Source organism: Ochlerotatus camptorhynchus, unplaced genomic scaffold (assembly GCF_037179485.1).
Source record: "Ochlerotatus camptorhynchus isolate MF236.1 unplaced genomic scaffold, CSIRO-AGI_Acam_v1.1 ptg000070l, whole genome shotgun sequence".
Lineage (NCBI taxonomy): Eukaryota > Metazoa > Arthropoda > Insecta > Diptera > Culicidae > Ochlerotatus > Ochlerotatus camptorhynchus.
The window spans coordinates 6,870,527-6,893,711 of record NW_027040560.1 but is presented as its reverse complement, the minus strand read 5'-3'; the positions used below and the strand labels follow the sequence as shown (position 1 = coordinate 6,893,711).

Here is a 23,185-nt window from a genome sequence, read left to right as displayed (position 1 = left end):
TGAGTACGTACAATACCAATACACAAGTAGTAGTTGCAGTTATCGCGCATAGAGCAAGTTTTAAATTTTTGCCAGTCCTAAACAAAACAGGAGAAACAAAGTTTGCAGCCGAAATTGAATTGTCACTAAACTCCGGTTCGATGCTCAATTTGTAAGCAAGTTCACCCATCACGTACACATCCACACATAAGACAGATTGGGGCATGAACCGCAACAGCAGCGAGCAAAGTTTGCCGCGCGTCGTGAAGGAAAAAAGAAAGCACTATTATACAAGATACAGCAAACAAAACATAACATTGCTTGTACTCAAGGTTGGAAACGGTGAAATGAGAAATGAATTGGACAATTATACAACATATATATTGAATTTGCAATATACATCAAGATGAACGAAACGAGAGCACTTTGTGTTTAGTCACTTTCACTATTACTCACACATCCGTTCCTCACATTCCGTTCATTAGACGTGGCGACTCACTTGCACCCCAGCTTCCTCTAAACAGTTCCCACCCATCCGCGTTATTCTCGGGCCAAGCTTCTTTTCACTTCTAGGCACTATTGCATGACTGTCTGTCCGTATACCGGCTCATTTCGTTATACATTTAATCCTGAGATTAGTCAGGGATTTTGCAGCACTGAAGCCAGCTTTATGGTGAGCATACATTTTGATTGTGCACACTTGAAAAATAACGGTTATTTCCTTTTCCCAAATATTCATCTCGATTTATTGGCTTTAAATGATATACAATGATCTCTGTAATCAAAACATGTGCATTTTCAAAGGTTTTTTTTTTCGGTAAAAAATCTCCATGTCGGTGATACTTTTGATTCGAAATTAATTCAGTACAAACAAAGAAAGGGAAAAAAATCTTCTGCAATAAATTCGCTTGACTTTCTGTATCATCAAATCAGCTATTATCCACATCCATCTTCTTCAATCAATTTTACGTCCACTGAGCTTGTTGCTTAGTCATGTTGTGCATCTAGAACGAGCATCTACAGCTTTTTGACGTAGGACTACGTCTTTGATTTTTATACGGGGGTACACTTTGTGAAAATCGAAAATGGAACATGTAACGAAATTATGAAAGATTTTGAACTTAAATAACTCAGCTGCCCCTGAAATATTTCCCGATTTTTAACAAGAAACTATTGAAAAAGTGGTAAATGTCAAGCATTGTCCAAAAGTGTCGAAATAACTAACAAATCCACCAATTACGTACATGCATATGCTACTTCCCCAACACAGTCATCAGATAATTGTTTCTAGACGGAACATGTCGATGTAGCATTACTGCTTCCCCAACACTGTTATCAGAGAGTCATTAGTAAACGAAACAAGTCGAAGTGGCATTCTCCTCCGATCTTCGGGCATGTGTGAATAGGGAGGATGCAATTGCGTAACATTTTGAACACTCATCGCCATCAGCGTTGCCAGATTGTTTTCATGATTATCGGTATCAAATGATTAAAAAATCGGTATTTATCGGTATTCAATATTTTTTTTATTTTTTATTTTTTTCAAACTTTTGGACTAAAATCGAAAGATGTACTTTCCATGTAAATCGGAAGAAATTTCTGGGAAATATTTGAATAAGTCTTTTAATGGTACCGACTATTCTTCCAGAGGAAGAATAAAGAAGATCTTGTGGAGGAAGTTTGAAGAAAGTTCTAAAAAATGTCTAAAAAAACATCCGATGGGGATCTTGCAAGATAAATATTGAGAACCTTCTGGGAAAAATATTTTAGAAACTTTCAGAAAAAAATCCAAGTCCGAAAAGTTTGGAAATTGGAAGCCAATCCCGGAGGACCCATTTCCTGGGGAAGTTAGGACAAGCTTGCAACAAGTCGGAAAAAAAACCTACGGATAGTGACTTATGGAGAAACTTTCACATGAAGACGAAAGAAACTTCGGGGAGAACTCGATAGATGCATCCGGTAGAACTTTAATTGAATTTCTTGGAGAAGACGGAAGAAACTTCCAGGAGACACTGGGAGAAACTTCGGTAAGTAGATAGGAAGAAACTTCTGGGAAAAGTTGGACGCCAGAGAGCTTACCGAACAGTCGAAAGATACTTCAAGGAGATGATGGTAAAATATCTGGAAGATTTAGATTTCTTGGGGATTATAGCACAATATTCTCTGAAGCTACTCACATGCTCTTTTGATCCAGCAATTTTCCTGATATTCATAAAACATCCATGAAAATCCCACAATGTTCCTGAAGTTTTCGGAACATTCCTGAATTGCACTTCGGAATATCCCATAATTATTCGGAACTTCTTGAAAGTTCTTGCAATTTTCCTAAAGTTAATGTGGATGTTTTGAGGTTCTTTGATCATCCTTGAAGTACTCGGATCTTCCCTGATTATTATGGAGCTACTGGAAAATCTCTTATCTTCATTAAAAGTACCTGGAACTTCTTTAGCGCATTCATTTTTTTTTAAATTAATGAAGATCAGCTTTCTGATTTTCCCGATTTTTTATTTTTTTTAAAGTTCTATAAACTGCCGATAAAAAACACAGAACTTCCTTAAAAATGTTCTCACAATTTTCTAATGTTCATGTAACTTTCCTTACGTTTCCAAAATTTTCATGAACCTCTCGGAACTTAACTGAAGTTTTCGGAAATTCCCTGAGTTTCTCGAAACTCATTTAAAGATACAGAAATTTCTTTGAATTTAAATGTCCTGATGTTTTCAGAGCTTCCCTAAAGTTATCTCAATTCTCCTGAAACAAATGGAACTATCCGAAAAAAAAAACATTAAATTTCTTTGAAGCAGTGTTGGAAAAGTTCGCGATATTTCACGAAGTTCACCAAGGGAAAAGATCGCGTCCATAGAGAGTTTTTGTGAACTTTTCCATCACTGCTTTGAAGTTCTTTGGGCTTGTGAAGATTCTAAAATATTTCAGTTTCCTTAAGTTCATTGGAGTTCTCTGGGATTTCCTGAGGTTCCCGGGTTCTCGGATTTGAACACAAGTTTATGAAACTGTCTTTAATTTATCGTAACCTACGCAAAAGTCCGAACTATTCTGAAGTTTCAGAACTTCTGAAAAGTTCCTGAAGTTTTCTTGAAACTAATGGAACCGCAATAAAACTCTGGCAACACTACTGAAGTTCCGGGAAACTGACGGGAGGAGACGGAATAACCTTTCGAGCGAAGCCAGAAGAAGCTTCCAAGGGAATTCGAATAGCTTTCCGGAAGGAATCGGAAAATAGCTTACAGGGTAAGGTAGACGGAAATTCCTAGGGAAATTGGAAGAAACTTCAAAGGAAGATGGAAGAAATTTCAGGAACTTCAAAAAATAACGCTTTTATGGACCTATTTTTCCACTGAATAGAAGTATTTCCCGATTTCCAGAAATTACTGGGGTGACCCATTAGCTGTTTTCGACTCCTTGGTAACCAAAAATGGCGAGGAAATGGAAGCATTAGTCGAAAGAGTATCAATCATAAGACATTTTTGAAGATGATTTTTTTTTTAGAGCAGGCTCAAAAAGATAAAAGTCTCTCACAATAGTTTCCTCTGACAATTCGTAATATAATAAAAAAAAATCGGCATAAATCGGTATTAAAACTCACAAATCGGTATTTTGAGAAACCTTATCTGTATATCGGTATCAAGTTTAAAAATCAGTATAAAGGTATATCTGGCAACGCTGATCGCCATATTCAGAACCACACGCCCCCCAACGACCACACAAAATGCTCTCCAGAGTTGTAATCTTGTAACCAAACTTGGAAGCAGGGGTGCAAGTGATTTTGATCGATTCTCTTCGTGGACTTTCTGTTAACAACTCGACGGCAAACACATTCATCAATACGTTTGTTGTTCTGGATGATAGAAGAGCATAGCGGAAATAGTGCGAAATAGGTTAGTGAAGCCATGGTCATCAAAAGAGGAAATCGATGAAGAGAGTTGACTTTCACCACTCTGCTTCTAAGCCCCTTAATCCAGTCGTCATCATTGCAATGAAAACTAGCATCGCACCGCATTTGGTTCTTGGGTTACACTTACTGATTGCAATTCTGCTGTTCGACATTTTCGAAGGACCACCAAAAACATGTAATTCTCGATGAACATTTCAAATGGTCCTATCTGCTTTGATCGATTCTCTTCATCGACTTTCTCTTTTCATAACCACTGCTATGCAAACAGATTTCGCGCTAATTCTACCACATAGTTTGATAAAGGAGGTTCTTATCTAGCGTCCAAAACGTCAAATATAACAGGGAAAGGTTTTGCAGCTGAGTTATTGATGAAAGAGAAAGTCAATGAAGAGAATCGATCAATGCAGATAGGACCTTTTGAAATGTTTATCTAGAATTGGACTATTTTCTAGGGATGCCTAAAAGTTCAATTATTTGATTAACGATTAATCGCAAAAAAAATCCAGCTATTTGATTAAATATTTATCGAATTTTCAATTATTCGACCGCGTAACCTACATCTCTTCTTATTTGTACTCATTAGATTTAGCGCAGTAGAGAAAATAAATAATAGTACTAATTTATCTTAACAGGCATAGAGAAGAACCATGACGTGATTCACCGTGTTAAGTGCTACGCGTCTTTCTGCTAAAGGCTAAGATTTACCAACTTGTTGAGATAAGGAGTTTAACTAGAAAAACTAAAAAGTGGAGGAACTTTAGCTGGGTGGACACTGATATTCTGCGGCCTTCCAACCTGTCCCAGACACCAGTTCAACCCCTGTCCAGCAGCAAACGGGCCGAGACTCTTGTGAGTGCCCAATCATTGAACCTCTTCGGTATATGGGATTGTCCAGTCCGATTTGCTGATTCAGCTGCCTACACGTCATTATTATCTTCCAAAGGCTTTAAGCTTGTACTACCATCGACCCTTTTCAGGAACACCAAGATTTTTCAAAGGAGTTAAATTTCTGAACATGCTAAACCAACTAGAATTGATATCAAAAGGTTCTTTTCAGGGCAATCATAGTCATACTAAAGAGTATTTACAGACAGAACCCCGCTCAAAGTCCTTTTCCTACACAAAACACAAGCTCCTGCTGCAGTTAACAAATAACATTTATTATATAAGACCACGTAGTCCTACGTCACCATTGCGTAAAACCCCATAGGGCTGTTTGTTTTTTGACCAAATTATAGACCATGTCAAATTCGGACGAGAACGTCTTGGGCAATCGACGGACAGTGCATTAGGGTGGTTCAAAATATCGGGTTTGATCCACCCCGCTTAATCGATTCTGAATCAGATACTGATCATTCTCACCAATTTTTTGCTCATTTGGTTGCCATCTCATACTGCACTGACCCTTTGAAGTGTATGTGAGAAAGTCAAAGTTTCCGTTCCGCTAGATTTTTTTTGTTGGGGGGAGTTGCACTACTGCGTCCATTATTTGAACTTTTGTGGTACCCCTGTTTACTGTTCTTATCATGCAAGCTGACCACCATTTAATGAGTGAACAGCTAATTGCCTGGACACGTCCTTTCCCAGTCAGGTATGATATGGTTTATGAAACCAACTACCTTTCCAGGACTAGTAGACCAAATTCCACTAGGTTGTAATATAAAACTACGAAAAAATTTAGATCTACGCTTGTTTAATGCACCGCAACTGCAGAGCAGATGTTCCGAGGTTTCACGTTCTATGCTACAGAAACGGCAGATATCGCTCTGAGCCCGACCAATGTTCTTTAAATGATATCTACTCGGACAGTGCCCAGTAGCTAGGCCCGTTTATTGAGCTCCAAGAGCTTTTCGGTATGTGTTACATTTGGAGTTATAAATCTTTTCGACTGGTTGCACTTCGTGACGTTAGATTCCTGCACCTGTTTGTGCTCCAATTTTTGAGCCATCTGTGAAACATATGATTGAGCCTTGACGAACGCTAGGACCACCGACTTCCCAATCCGAACGCAACATTTCACATACGTTGAAGGAAGTGTCATAATTGTCCTCTGGTTTCATCCAGTCTCCATTCATACTCATCACTGGTTTGGAAGTATTGTAAAATGCTTAGGTGATCAACCAGGTCACCAGGCATGACTTTTTTTAGACTTTTTGAGCCTTAGAGCACTTCTTTCCGCTTCTAGTTGCACGTATTCATGCAAGGGCAGTAGATTGACAATAACGCTTTTGATGGGGTGCTGCGCATCGCACCCGTTATATCAATACATGCTAGACGTTGTAGTTTTGCCAGCTTCCTCTGTGCGGTAGTCTCTTTCGGTTTTGGCCACCACACTAACGAAGCATAAGTTACTTTTGGACAGATTACTGATGTGTAAATCCACATTGTCATTGTTGGTTTCAAACCCCATTTTCTACCAACAGTTTTGGAGCATAACCACAGGGCACTGGTTCCTTTGTTGATCGAATCAATATGAGCATTCCAATTCAACTTGGCATCCAATATAACTCCTAGGTATTTGACCTGTTCACTAAGATGGATCTGTTCTCCTCCAAGCTAGAACTCCTTTAAGTTGAACTTCTCTATAGAGTCTCTTAAGCCTGCTAAGGTCTTCACTTAGTGGGAAGAATGCGTGGAATATTTCCGGACAAGGGACCTCTTTCTCGTCCAGGGCAATAAGCTTGGCATTTTTCCAAGGGGTGAGTACCTTTGTCACATCTTTTAGTGCAGCGCTACTGTGTCTGTCGCTGTCTTCTTGATATGTTGTCTTCGATAAAACTTAGAAAGCCCGCACCCATACTCTCTCGCATAGTAAAGAATGTGTGAGTGTATTCAGTTATGCAGGCGGAAGAAGAGTATATTATTCTGCTCATTGTCATTACTGCTTTAGGATCTGTCGTCGGCGTTGGAAGCCTACCTACTTCTATCTTGTTCAACGAAGGCAGTGCAATTGAAGAAGAGCATATCCAATGCATTCCAGGACGATGATGCTATCCAAGAAACATAAAACTCTGGGAGTGATTGGTAACGATCCAGCAGGCGTGATTAACTTTGATCATGCCGATGTGTTTTAGGTTGCTGGGTGAAGTATGCGACAAGAAATTTCTGAGGCAGCTGGATATTGTAACGTTGGGTAAAAAGATTATTTAGAAGATGCTGTACTGCTGATTGATCGTTTAAGAGTACGCAGGAGAGGCACCACCTGACAAAGTAGGACTGTTCCATTAATAAGAGGGAGATGCTCTATAAACGAGCTATATGGAGAATTTATGCCAGGACCTTTAAGACCGCCTTGAGAGGCCTGACATTTACCGTCATCTATAGAGCAGCTCCGCCTTATTAACCCTTTGTCTGTATCTCTTCTTCTTCGTCTTCGCATTTCAAGCTTATTGCATATCGCATATTAGTATATTGCGTGCTCTCAACTTAGTGTTCTTGATGCCCTTCCACAGTTATTAATTAATAGCTTTCGATGCCTGTACCATTTTTGCATTGATATGATTGTGTGGCAAGTCCAATCTATGCCCAGGGAGGTCGAGAAATTTTTCAATCCGAAAAATTCCTAGACCGGACCGGGAAACGAACCCAGCCACCTCCAGCATGGTCTTGCTTTGTAGCTGCGCCTTTACCGACTGAGCTAAGGAAGGCCCCCTTGTCTGTATCTTGGGATCAATATAACCCCAGAAAATATTCATCAAAACGATTTTTACTTCTGACATTTTCGCAGGCTAAAGTCTTCTTGATATGTCTGCCTCTTAGTTGAGACATATTTCGAATTTTATTTAATACCCATTTTGAAGAATTTTCGAGATGAACTTAGCTTTATTTTAGAGGTACAGACAAAGGGTTAATCGAACATGCTTGCATTGTCTGGTGGCACCTCTCTTCACCGAGCCCCAGCGATTTGCCAACCAATCCAAAACACTCACCCTTAAGTCACTAACAAGTCCGCACCCTTAAGTCAATCATTAACAATCCAACGAGAGCTTTCAACAAAAAGTTTACAGAACTTTCTTGAAGTTCCAAACAAGAAGTTTAGAGAACTTTCGAATATAAATTCAGAGAAGTTCCTTGAATTTCCTACGTAAATTTTAGATAACTTCCAACGAGAGGTTCAGGAAACTTCCGATAAGAAGTTTACAGAACTTTTGAAGAAAATTTTGCAAAGCTTCGCTGAGTTCAAAGAACGTTTGACGAAAATTTCACAGAACTTCATTAAAGTTGCCTGAAGCTCCGACGAGAAATTCAGAGTATTTCCGTCGAGAAGATTAAAGATCCTCCGGCGACAAGTTCAGCAAACTTACGAGTGCATTTGGAATCGAACCAGACACCTAAATACTTAAAAGAAATACTTTGGGTGATTGTGTTACCCATTAGCTGAAGCTGTTACTGTGCAGGATGATACTTCCTAGAAAAAAAAACAACCAGCTCAGTTTTCTCCGGAGAGAATTCGATACCCAGCTTCATAGCCCAAGTAGACAAATTGTCTAAGATATCTTGCAATGGTCCTTGCAGATCCAGGGCACTTGGCCCTATAACGGACACAACGCCATCATCTGCAAGCTGTCTTAGCGAGCAATTTTCATCAAGACAACCATCAATGTCTTTTACATAAAAATTATAAAGAAGGGGGCTTAAACATAAGCCCCGGGGAGACCCATGTAACTAACTAATTCGTGAAGTTGTCGAGTTTCCATGAGAGAAGCTCATATATTTCTCAGACAACAAGTTGTTCAAATAGTTGTTCATAATTGGTGAAAGCCCACTATCGTGGAGTTTATCCGAAAGGACATCGATGAATCAAAGGCCCCCTTAATGTCCAAGAAAACTGAACCCATTTGCTGTTTTTGCGCATAGTTGAAAGCAACGCAATACAGTCGCTCGTTGCTTTGCCTCTCCGAAATCCAAATTGTGTATTTGAAAGTAGACCATTCGACTCGACCCATTTGTCTAGACGAAAAAGGATCATTTTCTCCAGCAATTTCCGTATACAGAACAGCATCGCGATGGGACGGTACGAGTTATAATCCGACGCGGGTTTACCGGGTTTTTCAAATGGCGATAACTCTTACTTGCCACCAGTCATCCGGAACAATGTTGTGCTCCAGAAATTGATTGAATAAGTTCAACAAGCGTCTTTTCGCGATGTCTGGGATATTTTTAAGCAAGTCGAACTTGATTCTATCCATTCCTGGAGCTGAGTTTTTGCATGAGAGGAGCGCAAGTGAGAATTACACGGGGAATCTATTTCGTTACTACACGACGGACGATCACAAACGTTGGTTTGAACCGACACCGAAACCGGGCAAACTTTCCGCGCGAAGCTGAATATCCAACTTTCTGAGTACTCCTTGTCTTCGTTGACCGATGATGACGCGTTCCACATTCTACTGCCGACATTCCAGAGTGTTCTCATGGAAGTCTCTCGCGACAAACCATCGACGAACCGACACCAGTAACCGCGTTTTTTGGCTTTAATCAAGCCCTTAAAAGTTTTCTCGAGGTCGGTTTACCGCTCGAAATCCCCGACCTTACCGTGTTTGCGGAAGCGTTTAGACGCGGCTGTGCAATCCTTATCCCACCACGGAGTCTGTGCTTGAAGAGCGCTATCAACGATAAGTCGCGATAAAAAGGAGTACTCATCCAGCGGAGGGAGTATCTCAACCGAATCAGTACCACCGAGAACCGCGGACGCAAATTTTTGCCAGTTGATGTTTTTCGTGAGATCGTACGCGATATCAACCGAGTGGGTGGACGATGAACCATTGGTAATATGAATTTTGATTGGCAAGTGGTCACTACCGTAGGGATCTTGAATTACTTTCCACGAGCAATCCAACGATAGTGAACTCGAACTGAGGGAGAGGTCTAATCTACTTTCTCTTGCTGGAGGTTTGGCCTCTCGTGTCCGTCGAAAGGTTCCCAGAGCGCAAAATTCACAGAACTTCATTAAATTTCCCTAAACGTCACAGAACAGCATTAAAGTTTCCTTAAGTTAGAACCAGTAGTACAGCGAACTTTCATTCTCAAAACGTAAACAAACAAAACAATATTGGTTCCAATGGATACAAATCAGTGAAACTAGAAGACCCTATGCCTTTTGAAACTGAATTGAATGTAAACATGACCCTAAATAACGTTTTCAAAGTTGTTGAACAGGTAAAAAGTGAGGTTACGCGACGCCACTGGGTTCACAGAAGATCCGAGAAGTTCACAGAACTTCATTTAGATTCGGAAGAGAAGTTTTGCGAACTTCCGACGAGAGGTTCACAGACCTTCCGATAAGAAGTACACAGAACTTTTGACGAAAACTTCGCAGAACTTCCTTAAAATTCCCTGAAGTTCCGACGATAAGTTCAGAGTACTGCCGATGAGAAGTTCAAAGAACTACCGAAACGAGGTTCTGAGAATTTCCGAAGTTCACAGATCTTCCGACGAGAAGTCCAGTGAAATCTAGAGAACTTCCGATGAGAAGTTCGGAGAACTTCTAACGAGGAATGCAGAGAATTTCAGAATACTTCTGACAAGATGTTCCTTGTACGTTCGACGAGATGTTCAGAGAGCTTGCGAGGAGCAATTCACAAAACTCCCAAGGAGAAGACAGAACTTCCGACAAGAAGTCTAGGAGAATTTCAGAGGTTCAGAGTGCTTCCTAGGAGAAGATCAGAGAACTTCCGATTAGAAGTTCAAATGTCCATCATGTTCATCCTCAATATGTAAAAACTGGTTATCTAAAACTAGGCAAAAACAGGTAGGAATGTGATAGCGTGATACCCGCTATGTTGAAAGACGAGAAATCACTGGGATGTTGGATAAAAGGGTTGGGTTTGCAGCTGGATTCGTTTTGGTAAACGATATGCTGAATTAATATCCTAAGGATCCTATAACGCAAAGGAGCTTGGGATTGAAGTCATGGTCTTCTGCTCAGTAAGCAAAAATGCTTGCCACTAGGCAGCTCCTTTTATTACGACACACCAATGATCGATTTGTTGTTATTCCAATGTATTCAAATTAACATTGGCGTCCCGTAAACTCAGTTTTTACCTGTGCACCAACTTTCAAAACCAGATTTAATACCATGTTCATATTCGAATCGGTTGAAAAAATACACTTAATCTTCTAGTTTACTCGATATCCATCCATGGCAAGCAATATTTTGATAATTGTCTATGTTTTGAGAGTTGGTGCACAGGTAGATTGAGGTTAAGGCTGAAATTAACAAATAAAGCAATTAACGAATCTTGAATGATGAGATTTAACTCATGATGTTCTACTCAGTAAGCAAAAATGGTCGCTCTAATGCCACCAAGCCTCTCATATCACATCATACAAGCTACGATCGCGTTGTTATTGCAACCATTCAAAACCGGGACGTTGGTGACGTTAGTGACGCTAATCAAGTGATGTAACTATAAATATCCTTAATATGATAGGACCTGGGATTTATCCGAGGAGATATTCAGCGAATATCCGAGGAGAAGTTCTAAGTGTTCGTGTGAACTTCACAAAATTTTCGACGAGAAGTTCAGATAACTTTCAAGGAGAAATGCAAAGAATTTCCGGCGAGAAATTCTGTGAACTACTGACGTAAAATTCCGAGAACTTCCTACTAGAAAGTCACAGTACTTCCGACGAGAAGTTCATCGAGATCAGCATAAACAGAAGTATAGTTTATCCCGAAAAGGCAACAAATTACTTGACAAACATGGAACATGAAATAGGCTAATATGATGTTGCGGAAAAGTCATATTCCTGCCGCGTATAACTTTTCCGAATTTATTTGCCACAGATCAGATTGTCCAGGAAGATGATGAAGATGATGAAAAAAGGCAACCCGTGGAAGAACGTTTCGATTGAGACCTGCTCTAACAGGTGGTCGTTCAGATTTGGAATTTTGATAATTTACCTGCAGAGTTCTGTTACTTGAATAATTTTGAACTTTTTCAATTTAGCAATCAAACCGTCATGCCAAACACTGTCGAATGCTTTTCCTATGTCTAGAAGAGCAACTCCAGTTGGACAGCCGTCTGATATGTTTGAGCGAATTAAATTGGTAAATCTGAAGAGTTGATGAGTAGTTGAATGCTCATAGCGTAACTCCAAACTAAAAAGTTCGTATTGATGTGAAGCATCATTCTATTCAAAATATTCAGATAATCCCGAGCAACCTGATTCTAAGAAGATTTTTTTCAATTCTTTATTATAGAGATTTACAATCAATAGGACTAGTAAGAGCCAAACTGAAATTATTGGAACTCTCGAAATGCTTAGCAAGTTTCTGAGCTTTTTCCGAATTTGTGATCACAATTTTACCACCTTCTTTAAGCGCTGGAATAGGCTTTTAAGGTTTTTTCAAAAAATTTGTGAGCTTCCAAAAGAGTTTGAAACTTGAGTCTAATCTCGAAACATTATTTTCAAAAGCTTTCCTCTGGGCAGAGAATTGCTTTTTCAGGTGTTTCAGGTGTTCTTTAATATTGCCTCCTACGGACATTTTTTCAGGCGGATCAAGAGCTGAAGATCGTCGTCTATTATAATTGAATCGAATTTAATCTCGCATTTTGGCACTGCTTCAACTATAGAAGTAGTCAGAGACTCAAGAGCATAAACCACATCAGCTTGGGTTCGCAAAAGAATATTTGGATCAAAGTTATATTCCATGAATCTAGATAGAGCTGGAATTAGGGCGTAACAGCTTTTGTAAACAATGACTTCTTTCGATGATTTCTAGAAAGCTAAGGCTTGCCAACGCAAAGCATACCTTGTTTACAAAAGCTGTTACGCTCTTATTCCAGGTCTATCTAGATAATGTTCGATATTGCTCCCAATCAGCTCTATGGTAATTGAAAGTAGCTCGTTGGGATTGGAAATTATTTCTTGAGATATTTCAAAAGTTACTGGAAGGTGCTCAAAATCGAAGTCAGCATGGGTAACCAATTGGCTACAAAGTTGACATGAATCAGTTAAGACCAAATCAATAGTTGAGGGATTTATTGCTGAAGAAAAGCATGTTGGGCTGTTTGGATATTGAATAGTGGAATAACCTGCAGAGCAATCATCAAACATAATATTACCATTGGAATTGCTTCGAGCATCATTCCACGAGCGGTGTTTTGCATTAAAATCACAAATAATGAAGAATTTAGACCTATGACGGGTAAGTTTCTGAAGGTCACCCTTGAGAAAATTCTTTTGCTGGCCTACGCTTTGGAATGGCAAATTGGCAGCTATAAACGTAAGTTGTCCATATTTTGTTTCAAAAACTTTGGCTTCAAATGAAGAAAAAATTTGATGTTTGATACGTCTATGAAGACCGGCTTTATCCAGACGATCATAAATGAAATAATTTGCGTCCCTTTTAACCTTATGTTTAGGTTTAAGGATCGTTTCAGTTATAACGGCGATATGCACGTTATAAACTCTCAAAAAGTTAAATAGCTCGCCTTCATTATCTTGAAGAGATCGAACATTCCAATTCAAAATATTCAATGATTTAAAATTCATTACTGAATTTCAAAGTCACCACTATATTATTAGTTAAATTTACTGCAGTTTGATTTGCATCAGTTTTCAGCATATCAGTATTAATGATTTTTGTACTAATTCCATTTTAGGATGAGTAACGCTACCAATGCCAAAATCATTTCCTGAACATACATTATTATTTGGCTTGTTAGTCGTATGTCAATTTGTCACGATAAAGACATTTTGGCTTCTCTGACCATTTATGAAGGCTGTTGATTTTACCCCACATTTGGCTGTGATCCTGGCATTTAAGTTTCCATGCACCGATAAGTGACTTAGATTTTATCTCTGCGCACAAATACTAATTGCAATTACGATATACTAATACGTATACAAGAGCTCACTCTTTAAAATAATCCCGTAAGCAAGTTTATTACCCTTCTTACAAAGAAGGGTATAGATATCACTTGAAAAACCGACTATCGATCCGAGGCCCGGAGGGCCGAGTGTCATATACCATTCGACTCAGCTCGACGAGATCGGAACATGTCTATGTGTGTGTGTGTACGTGTGTATGTGTGTGGGTATGTAACGAAATGTATGCGCTCACGTTTCTCAGCAACCGCTCAACCGATTTGGACAAACTCGGCGCCAAATGATAGGTCTTGGGGTCCCATTGAACGCTATTGAACGGTTTTGGAATCGGTGAACCGGTTCCGGAGATATGGCTGGAATAAGATCCGGTGAATATGGGCCTTCACGCTGGATTTAACGGAAAACGTATCAAAACCATCATGCGACACATCAAATTAATACAGAATTCAAAAATAAGATCAATGCAAGTCGATATAAGATATAAGTCGATATAAGAACATATTGGACACACTTGGACATGTTCCGGGTACCCCGGGGAAGTTGCTTGAATATGAATTGAATTAAAACCCATTAAATCACATTAAATTACGATGATAAGGTGATTGGTAGCCTCACCAAATAGACTACACCCGGATATATTCCGGGTACCCCCAGGCAGTGACGTAGCGTCACTGGATGACACGGGGATGGGGGGCTTGGTCACTGATAATGACAATAAAATAAATAAACTTGAATAAGTAAGAAGGGTCTGATCACACGTGGATAAATTCGGGTTTTGGCAACCTGGCATAACTGCACCGTTAATACACAGGTAAATTAAAGGTTAACATTATTAGTTTCGTAGTACAGGTAGAGTAAAGAAGAAATACTCAAAATATATTAAATTATTCACATAACCTGTATCATTTTAAGTCTCATTTCAGGTCCATCTCCAAGTTTCTCCTGCAGTGCACATAACCTCTCACCATTACCGCTGGCGCTGTTTACGAGAAAAAAATATATCCTCTAACCTAACATGACTAACCAACTTGTACTCCTCCCACGCTAGACACCCTACATCGAGATCGAATTTCGCGACGCACCGAAGAAACGAATCAAGCGCAACCTATCGCTGGATTGTGACGAAAACGACAACGAAACCCGCTGCTGTCGCTATCCGCTGACGGTGGATTTTGAAAAGTTTGGTTGGGATTGGATCATCGCTCCGAAACGCTACGAAGCATCCTACTGTGCCGGCGAGTGTATGCTCAGTTTTCTGCCCAAATATGAACACACCCACGTGATGCAGCTGAGCACCTCGGCAATACCGTGCTGCTCGCCGAAGAAGATGAGCCCCATCAAGTTGCTGTACTTCGATTTGAGCTATCGCGTGATCTACAGTACCATTCCGAATATGATCGTCGAAAAGTGTAGTTGTTCCTAAACACCGGGAGTGTGCTTTTCTAGGGACCAAGTATAAGAAAGAACATACAAATTAAGAGCAACAATTTATGAGTCTGATTTGGGATCTTTTATCGGTGTACTGATCAATCGAACAAAAAACGAAAAACGAAATTTTAGATCAAAATTAGCTTATAGACACAATTGTGTAACTTCATTTCTGTAACAAGAACAACGGGTGATAAGCGAAATTTATTTTCAAACGTATGAAAATCAACAAGTGGCATTTAGGCTTACTCGACTTAAAAAATCATATCTCGATTGCGTGCTTCTAGGATTTCCTCATCATTATTGTTAGTTCTTTCGTCAGTTTTATTATTGTACCCATACGAAAATGGCGAGACTTGTGATATTCTTTCTATCTAAAAAAAAATGTTTAAAAATGACAAAATCTTAATTTTCGTGTTACAGTCTTTGGAATACTTGAGCAAAAGTAAATGCGCATTACAGTGTAATTAGAAAGACTATCATAATTTTTATTGTAAAATGACAACCAACTGATTAGGGAGCACAAAAATACAAATGTATCAATAGTGTTACGTGAAAAAAAAAACTATCTCGATAGACCCCAGTATCCCAGTAATGTACGATTCGCATTGTTAGCGCGACAATATGATGCAAACATTTGGAATCTGTGTGTTCAAAATTGTACATAATGAACAGGCTTAATGAAACATCACACTATTTTTATTATTATAAATTATCAAGCATAAAAGATAGTCACTAGGCATAGACATATCTAACAAAATAAAGCCTATCTAACTCACAGAAAAGGGAACTTTGTTTCACTTCAAGATACCGATTTTCCAATATAGTTTATTCGAAATATATTCTCCTATAAAATATCAACACATTGCTTTAACAAAACATAATTTGCCTACTTCCGCGAACCGCCTTCCGAGGCTAGTTTTGACTCGCACAGCCTCTTCACGTGCACTTGGTTCAAGGCCTCTGCTTGTCGTAAAACTTTCCTAATATCACCAATTCTTCCGTTTTTGTTTGCATACAGATAAGCCGTCTTAAGCTGTCCGGTAATTATGTAGCAATGAATCTTCAGCCCGACTTCGCTGATGCGCTTTATCATTCCTTCCAGTGCAGTTTTCACGAGCGAACTGCTACCGTGGATTGCAATGGCCGTCTCGACGGAGTGCTTTATCAGTTCATCGCAGAAACTGTTCGTATCCACTGTAGCAGCACTGTTGCTGACGATGGCCTGCAACAACTTGTCCACCTCTTCGACCTGAGACTCTCCAATAAAGTACTTCGCAGTAAGGCTGTACACCCGCATGCTATTCAAATTGAAATCCTGAATTACCCTAGAAGTATGATGATTTTATCAAATCCTGTTCACTGACTGCAGAAGTTAATCGAATTCACTTACCTATACGATAGTCCGAATCCTTCCTCGATGTTCTTTCCGCAAACAAGCACTAATACTGCGAGCTGCAATTTTTCATGAACCGTCCCGAAAAGGGTCGGCACTTTGTTGGACTCAATGAACAGCTAGAAAAAAAAACAAGAAACAATTCGTCCTGATACCTTCACCATTAACCATAACATATTTCTAACCTTCGGCAATAATCCTACGACATCCTTCCCTTTGGCCTCGCAGTTTGCCAAGAACTTGGTAATCTCCAGCTGTCGCAGTATCGTATTGATGTGGTTGTTCAATTCCTTTGGCTCCATCTTCATCAGCAAACTCTTGTGGGTCTCGCTCCGATCGCTGAGACTCTCCACGCTAATCTCCTCCCAGTTGCACGATTCCAGTTCTGTCTGCAGATGCGCAGCACTATTCTTCAGGTGAAATGTATTAGCTTCCAAATCGGTAAAGTTCTTCGCATCCATAGAGTAGAATCGTACGCAGGTCATACTCGCCCGTATCGGATCGCCCAGCAGCAGTTGCAGATTGTACAAGCAGTTCAACATGCGGTTCGTTTCCAGATAACGGCAGGTATAGATGATGTAAGCCTTCCACGTGAGCAGTGTCTCATCCATACTGCTCATAACTTGGATCACGGTTTCCAATCTTCCGCTCTTCAAATATGGTAGCACGATCGTTTGGAGGAACACTTCTGGATCGACCTGCTGCATTAGTGCATACTTCATGGCCGGTAAAATTTGACGATGGTTGATCAGAAAGTTTGCGATTTCCAAATGAGCACCGTACGTTAACAGATAGAACATGGATTCTTCAAAGAATCGAGTGCTCATGATACAGTCCAAGGCCTGGAGATAATCGGCAGAGTTCGCACTAGTGGACACTGCAGCATCGCGATTCCGTAGCGCTCGTTTTTCTGGCAGAAAGTCCGTGAAATTTCCTTTGGTGATGTGCTTTAGATTGGAGAGCGTGTTCAGAACATTCAGCGCCGGCTCGTGAAGTGGAATGTTCTCTTTGGTTCTCTTGCGATTGCTAGATGACAAGGAGGTGTTGGAGTTCTTAATCATACTAGCTCTGGCTACTACTTCCGGTGGTTGTGCCTGAGCGGTCGACTCCAAAATGCTGATAATTTCCATCAATAGTGGTGGACTTTTCGCTGGTCGTTTGATAGGGATGGCGGTTTTATAGTTCGCCAGCTTGGTTTCCGGAGATTCAATGCAGTTCAGAATTGTACTGTTGTCGGCATCGGTAGAGAGCTTCTGCAAGCAATAGGAGAACTTTTCCCGAGCTGTTTCGTAACACCCTGCTCGCAAGCAAGTTGTACCCCAAGCGGCCATCACTCCACTCGTAGAGAATCCACATTTGAGCGAGAGCTCCAACGCTAGTGTCCATTTCTCGGCCATCACGAGAGCATCCCTAAGTTTCCGAAGGTTCGTACTGCTCATGGATTCCTGTAGCAGTAGCGACTCGCAATCGTTTTTCACAATCGATAGAATGATCTCGGCATGTTCTTTCATCTTGTCCGCTTCCGTAAACTGCAATCCACGCACTTTGGCCGCCAGTGTCAGGTTCAGCAGCATCCGAGCCACTAAAGCGTAATCGATTTCTGGATTGGGGTACCCGGGATGGATAGGACGCAGCAGAGACTCCAGCTTAGCGCAATGGTACAACAGAAAACTAGACAATTCCTCATTCTGACTGTGAAGATTACAGATCGCAAGACATTGACTGGTAGATGGAGCATATTCGTAGCTGTATTCCTCTCGTATAATGTTATCGTTGCGCACATTGCCTGTCAACTGCCATTCATCGCAATCATTGTGATTAACCAGCGCGCTAGGACTCTGCACTGGAACGGTCAATATAGCTTGAGATTGCTTCACACAATCATCACAAGCTCGGACCGGAACGTCTTCGTATAGTTCTGGAATCTCCAGTTTTTTCTTGGAACACGAATGGCAAACAACTCTCCCACAGCGACGGCAATGGTGGCGTCGATTAAGCATCGAAAACACGCTCCTTCTGCAGGACATGCAATGAGTTGCATCCTCGTCTCGAATCCAAGCATCCTTATTTGGAACCGACTTAGGCATGGTGAACGCACCACACAACGAATCAAGGCTGGAAAACTCTAGACTATGATTATGCATCGATCCTTCCGAAGTCCCAGAATCATTGGATACTCTGTAGTCCAGAGCCTTGCCGGCGTAGATTCTGAGCAAACAGTCGATGCACTCGTTGGTAATGAACTGATCGTCGTGACTTGAATCCAAGTTGATCGATCCATTGAGACGACCTCGAAGATCTCGAATGTATTCCCGCTGCTCATAGCAAGTCGCACAAACATCGCCCCTCAACAGAGGACGGATGGAATCCATAACGGTGGAAAGCAGTTCTAGTTTTGAGTTCATCAGGTACTGCTCGATGATCAACAGTGGTCGACAAATAAGATTCCAAAGGCGTTTAGAATCTTCATCCGGCAAGTGATCAAAAATTGCCAACGAAATCCGATATTTCTGGTACGTTTTCGTGTTGTCCCCATTGTCCTCCAGGTACTTCACTGCGTGTTTGATTACAGCCACGTTCTTGACACCCAGAAGAATCGTTTCGTAGAAACGAATCACATGCTCCTTGGACATCCCCTCGATGATAGCGAAAAGTGCAGAACAATCTTCGTTTTGACGGGAGGCGTTTATCACGCCAATAGTGAAGGTATCGATAAGCCTGGAGTCATCTTCCAAATTCAAAGGATGGATTTTAATCCAACGGGAACACAAGTCGTACATGTGCTTCTGGATCAATTGTTCTAAGATCAATTCTCTCGAGTTTACCGACTGTTCCCGAACCGAACGCCAATCTTCGTTTTGCATAGCAGCTCCTATCTCGCTATAGACTTGCTGCTTCAACGTCCATGCTTCTAATGATTGTTGGTGTTCGGGAGTCAGCTTGGAAATGTCTCGCGACGAGAGAATGCAACTGATTAACTCTACAATGGTTTGGGCATTCGAAATCCTGTTGGCGTATTTCATGAGATACTCGGCTTTCTGATTGATGTCTTTGGTATTTTGTAGTATTCTTTCCACGGACAGATCCTGGCTGCATTCGCTCGATTCCAGCAGGTTTAGTATAATTTCATGTCTCAACGTGTGGAATTTACTCATATCTTGGTTGCCTTTCTGGCTGAGAATGTGGTCCAGCATTCGAAGACGCTGAATCGCTTCACAATCTGAATCCTCCAGAAGAGATTCCAATTTGTAATGGTTGAGATTCAAGGCAGCTGACATTCTACAACCGTATAAAGACTCGAAAAGCTCAATACAGGGAAGGTTCTTCAGATTTTTCAGCAGATTGTTGCCTCCGTCTAAGCCCGATATTTCCTTCACGATAATTCCCAACAGATCGTTCTTTTGGGATACATAATCTACCACGTCGGGTAGAGCTGCCCTGCCATATTCTGAATGTTGCTTTACTTCACTCGAAAGCTTCTGCGCAATGATATGAGTCAAATTCGAGTTTATTCCAGCAACTAACGACTCCAAAACATTCAAACGAACGTTTTTCTCAAACACCAGCCGTCCAACAATCTCCTGAAGATCTTTTTTCATAATCTCCTCCGATGTGAGCGATTTTTCACTATCGTCACACATAGTTATCAACTTTTCTGCTTCACCGACAAACTTCAGGATCTTTTTACAGACACTCCAGCAATTTTTTCGGGAATTTGTTCGTAGCTCTTCCAAGGAATCTAGCGAAACCAGACTGCGACGAGTCTCCAGCAATGGCGCCAATTGAGTAGATTCCAGAGGACACACTTCCTGGCCTAGCAATCGATGAAACGTGATCGGCAGCTTCCCGGTTGTTCCTCCAGCTCGGAACAGTTGCATATCATCGATCAATCGCTTCAAGAAACCGACATATGCGAAGCTTCTTCCATCGATACCATCCGCTTTATCCAAGCACTTCGATACGAGGTTGTATAGGGTAACACTAAGATCGTAGTTCATTGGTAATCCTAGCATAAGATCCATTGCGTGAACGTTTCGAAGATTTTCCCCTTGAAACAGTTTCAGAAACGGATACTGGCCACTGTGCTTCTCTAGCAGTTGCAAATCTTGATCGTTCTGTTGGATTTTTTGCTCACTGGAGAAAGTCTCCACGGTGCTGATGATCTTGGAAGCTTCGAACCCGATCGCCGTTCTGTAACGAATATCTTCCAACATAGATCCGCTGCCTTGCCGCTTCTGCATGTCGTCATATCTTGTGATCAGGGTACCAAGTTTCTCCTGGATCTGGGTAAAATTTTCCAGAAAGTGCAGATCATGACCGATGGTAGTTGCAGAAAGGTTATTGTTTTTAATTATCGCCTTGGCCTCGTCAAACTTCTTGTTGACAAGACAGAGTGTGGCTAGTTTTTCCGGCGTGCCAAGCATTTTGGAGAACAAACTTCTGGGTCGTGATACCATGTCAGTGATGGATGAATCCAACGATGAACCCATTTTATTAGAAGGTGGGAGAGAATGACGCATGGATTTGACTCCTGTAGAACCACTGGACGAAATTTGAGGAGGTTTCTGACCATGCTTGGAATGTTTCCGCTTAGGAAAGGTGGAATATTTTTTAGCTCGATCCTGAAGAGCTTCGGCACTGTGGAACATATGATCCTCATCGTCCTGAACCAAATCTGGCAACTTGGTAATGATATTGCTGGAATCGATATCCGTCAACTGGAGAGGCGATTCACTGATGCTTGAAATGTTTGAGAACAACGATATCCTCCAGAGAGCATCGTTGATGATATCTATACAATTGGTCAAACGCAATTTCAGTTCATCGTCTGCATTGTCATAATTTGCGGCGTGCTTCTTTTGAGTTGCCACCAACTTCAGATTACTCAAAATCACTTCCAAAACGACGTTTGAGCACATAAAACCAACCTGACCGTGAGATCTTTGCGGTAGATGTTCATAACGAACAAACAGCAGAGTAATGACGCCTTCCAGGAGATCGACAAAGGTTTCAGTGCTATCAATGGATTGCAGAACTGCTTTGACGCTATTGGCTCTGCTTTCGAGAACGTCTTCGAAAATTTTCAAATGTGGTGACAGCTTCATGACGTCCATTACGTAGTACCACAGCATCATCATTTGCAGCAACCGCGCATCTCCCGACGATTGCAGCACATATAGGTTATCTAGCGGTAAGTAATCCTTCAAAATAGCCTCATTAAAGCTATCATTCTCGATAATAACTTCCAGCAACTGCTCGTAGCTAGAAGGTGAAATTTTCCAAGCTTTCTTCATGTACAGCGCAATTACAGACGATTCTTTGGCGTATTCTTCTACTGACAAAGGGTCTTCTTGGCCTTCGAACAAACCTTGAAGTAGCTCCGTCCGCTTGATCTCTTTTAAATACATTTGCAGAAAGTTTCCATCGGGACATTCCAGTTTAGATGGAATACCGGAAATTAAGTTTCCCTTATTTACTTCAGTGATCAACCGAAAAAAATGGATGTAGTCTTGAACGGCTACATCATTGAAAACAATTTCACTAGCAGTCAAAATGTTGCTCAAAAAGTGTTGCTTATTATCGACCGCTTCCTGCAAATACTGCAGCTCTCGCGACATATGAATCTTCTTAAGAAAATGTTTCAGCATCTTCTGGGATTTTCTTGAAACCAGAGCCAACAGCAGCATCTCTCTGTCAATCTGCCCCTCGTCCAACAACCGCAGTACGACGGGAACAATTTGATTGATCGCACCACTGGACAGCAAATTATTCGACATTAAATTATAAAACTTTTCGACATCCGTCTGCTCGAAACTGTCCACAAAATCCATCATTCCTTCATCGCAAATCTCGCGAATGGTGTTATTTTTCAGAGGAATTTTGCTAGTCGCCAGCAGTCGCAACAGCTGACAGCTCGGATACGGGTTGACCAGAAGATTCTGCAGCAGAAAACTACACCCTTCCTCCGACAGCGGTGACCCATCTTCATTTTCGTGCAGAGTTTTGTAGTACGCAATAAGCTCCTGGAGTAGGACAAAAACAATTTGCTGATAATCAGTGAATCACTTCGTAAAAAATTACAACAATAGAGCAACGCACTGACCTTCCCAATATGAATACTTCTGTCGGAAAGCAGCTCCCAATACTCGTTGAATTTATCCATCTTTACAGTAGGATGTGCACACGCACTTACTGCACTAAGTAACACATTTAATTCGAGTTTCGTTCTGCACTGTAATGAAACTTTACACTGGAGAATGTGACATGGATGACTGGAGCTCCGAGAACAAACTAGGACGACACTTGATACCGCTCTGTGACTGATAAGAACGGCTGCCTATGTAGACACTGACTGAACGGAAGCTACCTCTGTGGATTGAGGATTATTCTGTTCTGTGCTCTGATTGTCTTGGGTTTGTTTATGTTTTCCTTTCCAGATGATGGACTTTTTTTTCCTTTCGAGGTTTCACTAATACACGCGCAGAGGTAGTGCATTTTGACAGGGTGAAGTTAGGTATAATAATGATGTGATATTGTTATTGTTTTTATATTTCTATAGCTGAAACATAAGGGAGCTTTCATAGTTTGAAATGCATTAATTTGTCGTTCGAATTGCAGATGAATGGAAGATT

General features: G+C 40.9%; 1 protein-coding gene across 1 annotated transcript; it reads right to left on the bottom strand.

Annotated features, from left to right (window-relative positions):
- Positions 1 to 15,162: 15,162 nt before the first annotated feature.
- Sptz (Spastizin) lies at positions 15,163 to 22,961 on the bottom strand. The gene is made up of 4 exons (XM_065217049.1): positions 22,657 to 22,961; positions 16,739 to 22,576; positions 16,551 to 16,672; positions 15,163 to 16,485 (listed from the first exon to the last, which is right to left on the bottom strand). Exons 1-4 carry the CDS (start codon positions 22,714 to 22,716, stop codon positions 16,047 to 16,049), a joined length of 6,459 nt encoding a protein of 2,152 aa, XP_065073121.1. The 5' UTR covers positions 22,717 to 22,961; the 3' UTR covers positions 15,163 to 16,046.
- Between the last annotated feature and the right edge of the window lie 224 nt (positions 22,962 to 23,185).

What these genes read in the sequence shown, in the direction of transcription:
- Sptz (XM_065217049.1), bottom strand. Translation starts at nt 22,716, where the DNA reads ATGGATAAATTCAACGAGTATTGGGAGCTGCTTTCCGACAGAAGTATT. An exon ending in GAAGTATTCATATTGGGAAG is followed by an intron (nt 22,577 to 22,656) that starts GTCAGTGCGTTG and finishes GTCCTACTCCAG; the next exon opens with GAGCTTATTGCGTACTACAA. An exon ending in TCGTAGGATTATTGCCGAAG is followed by an intron (nt 16,673 to 16,738) that starts GTTAGAAATATG and finishes TTTTTTTTCTAG; the next exon opens with CTGTTCATTGAGTCCAACAA.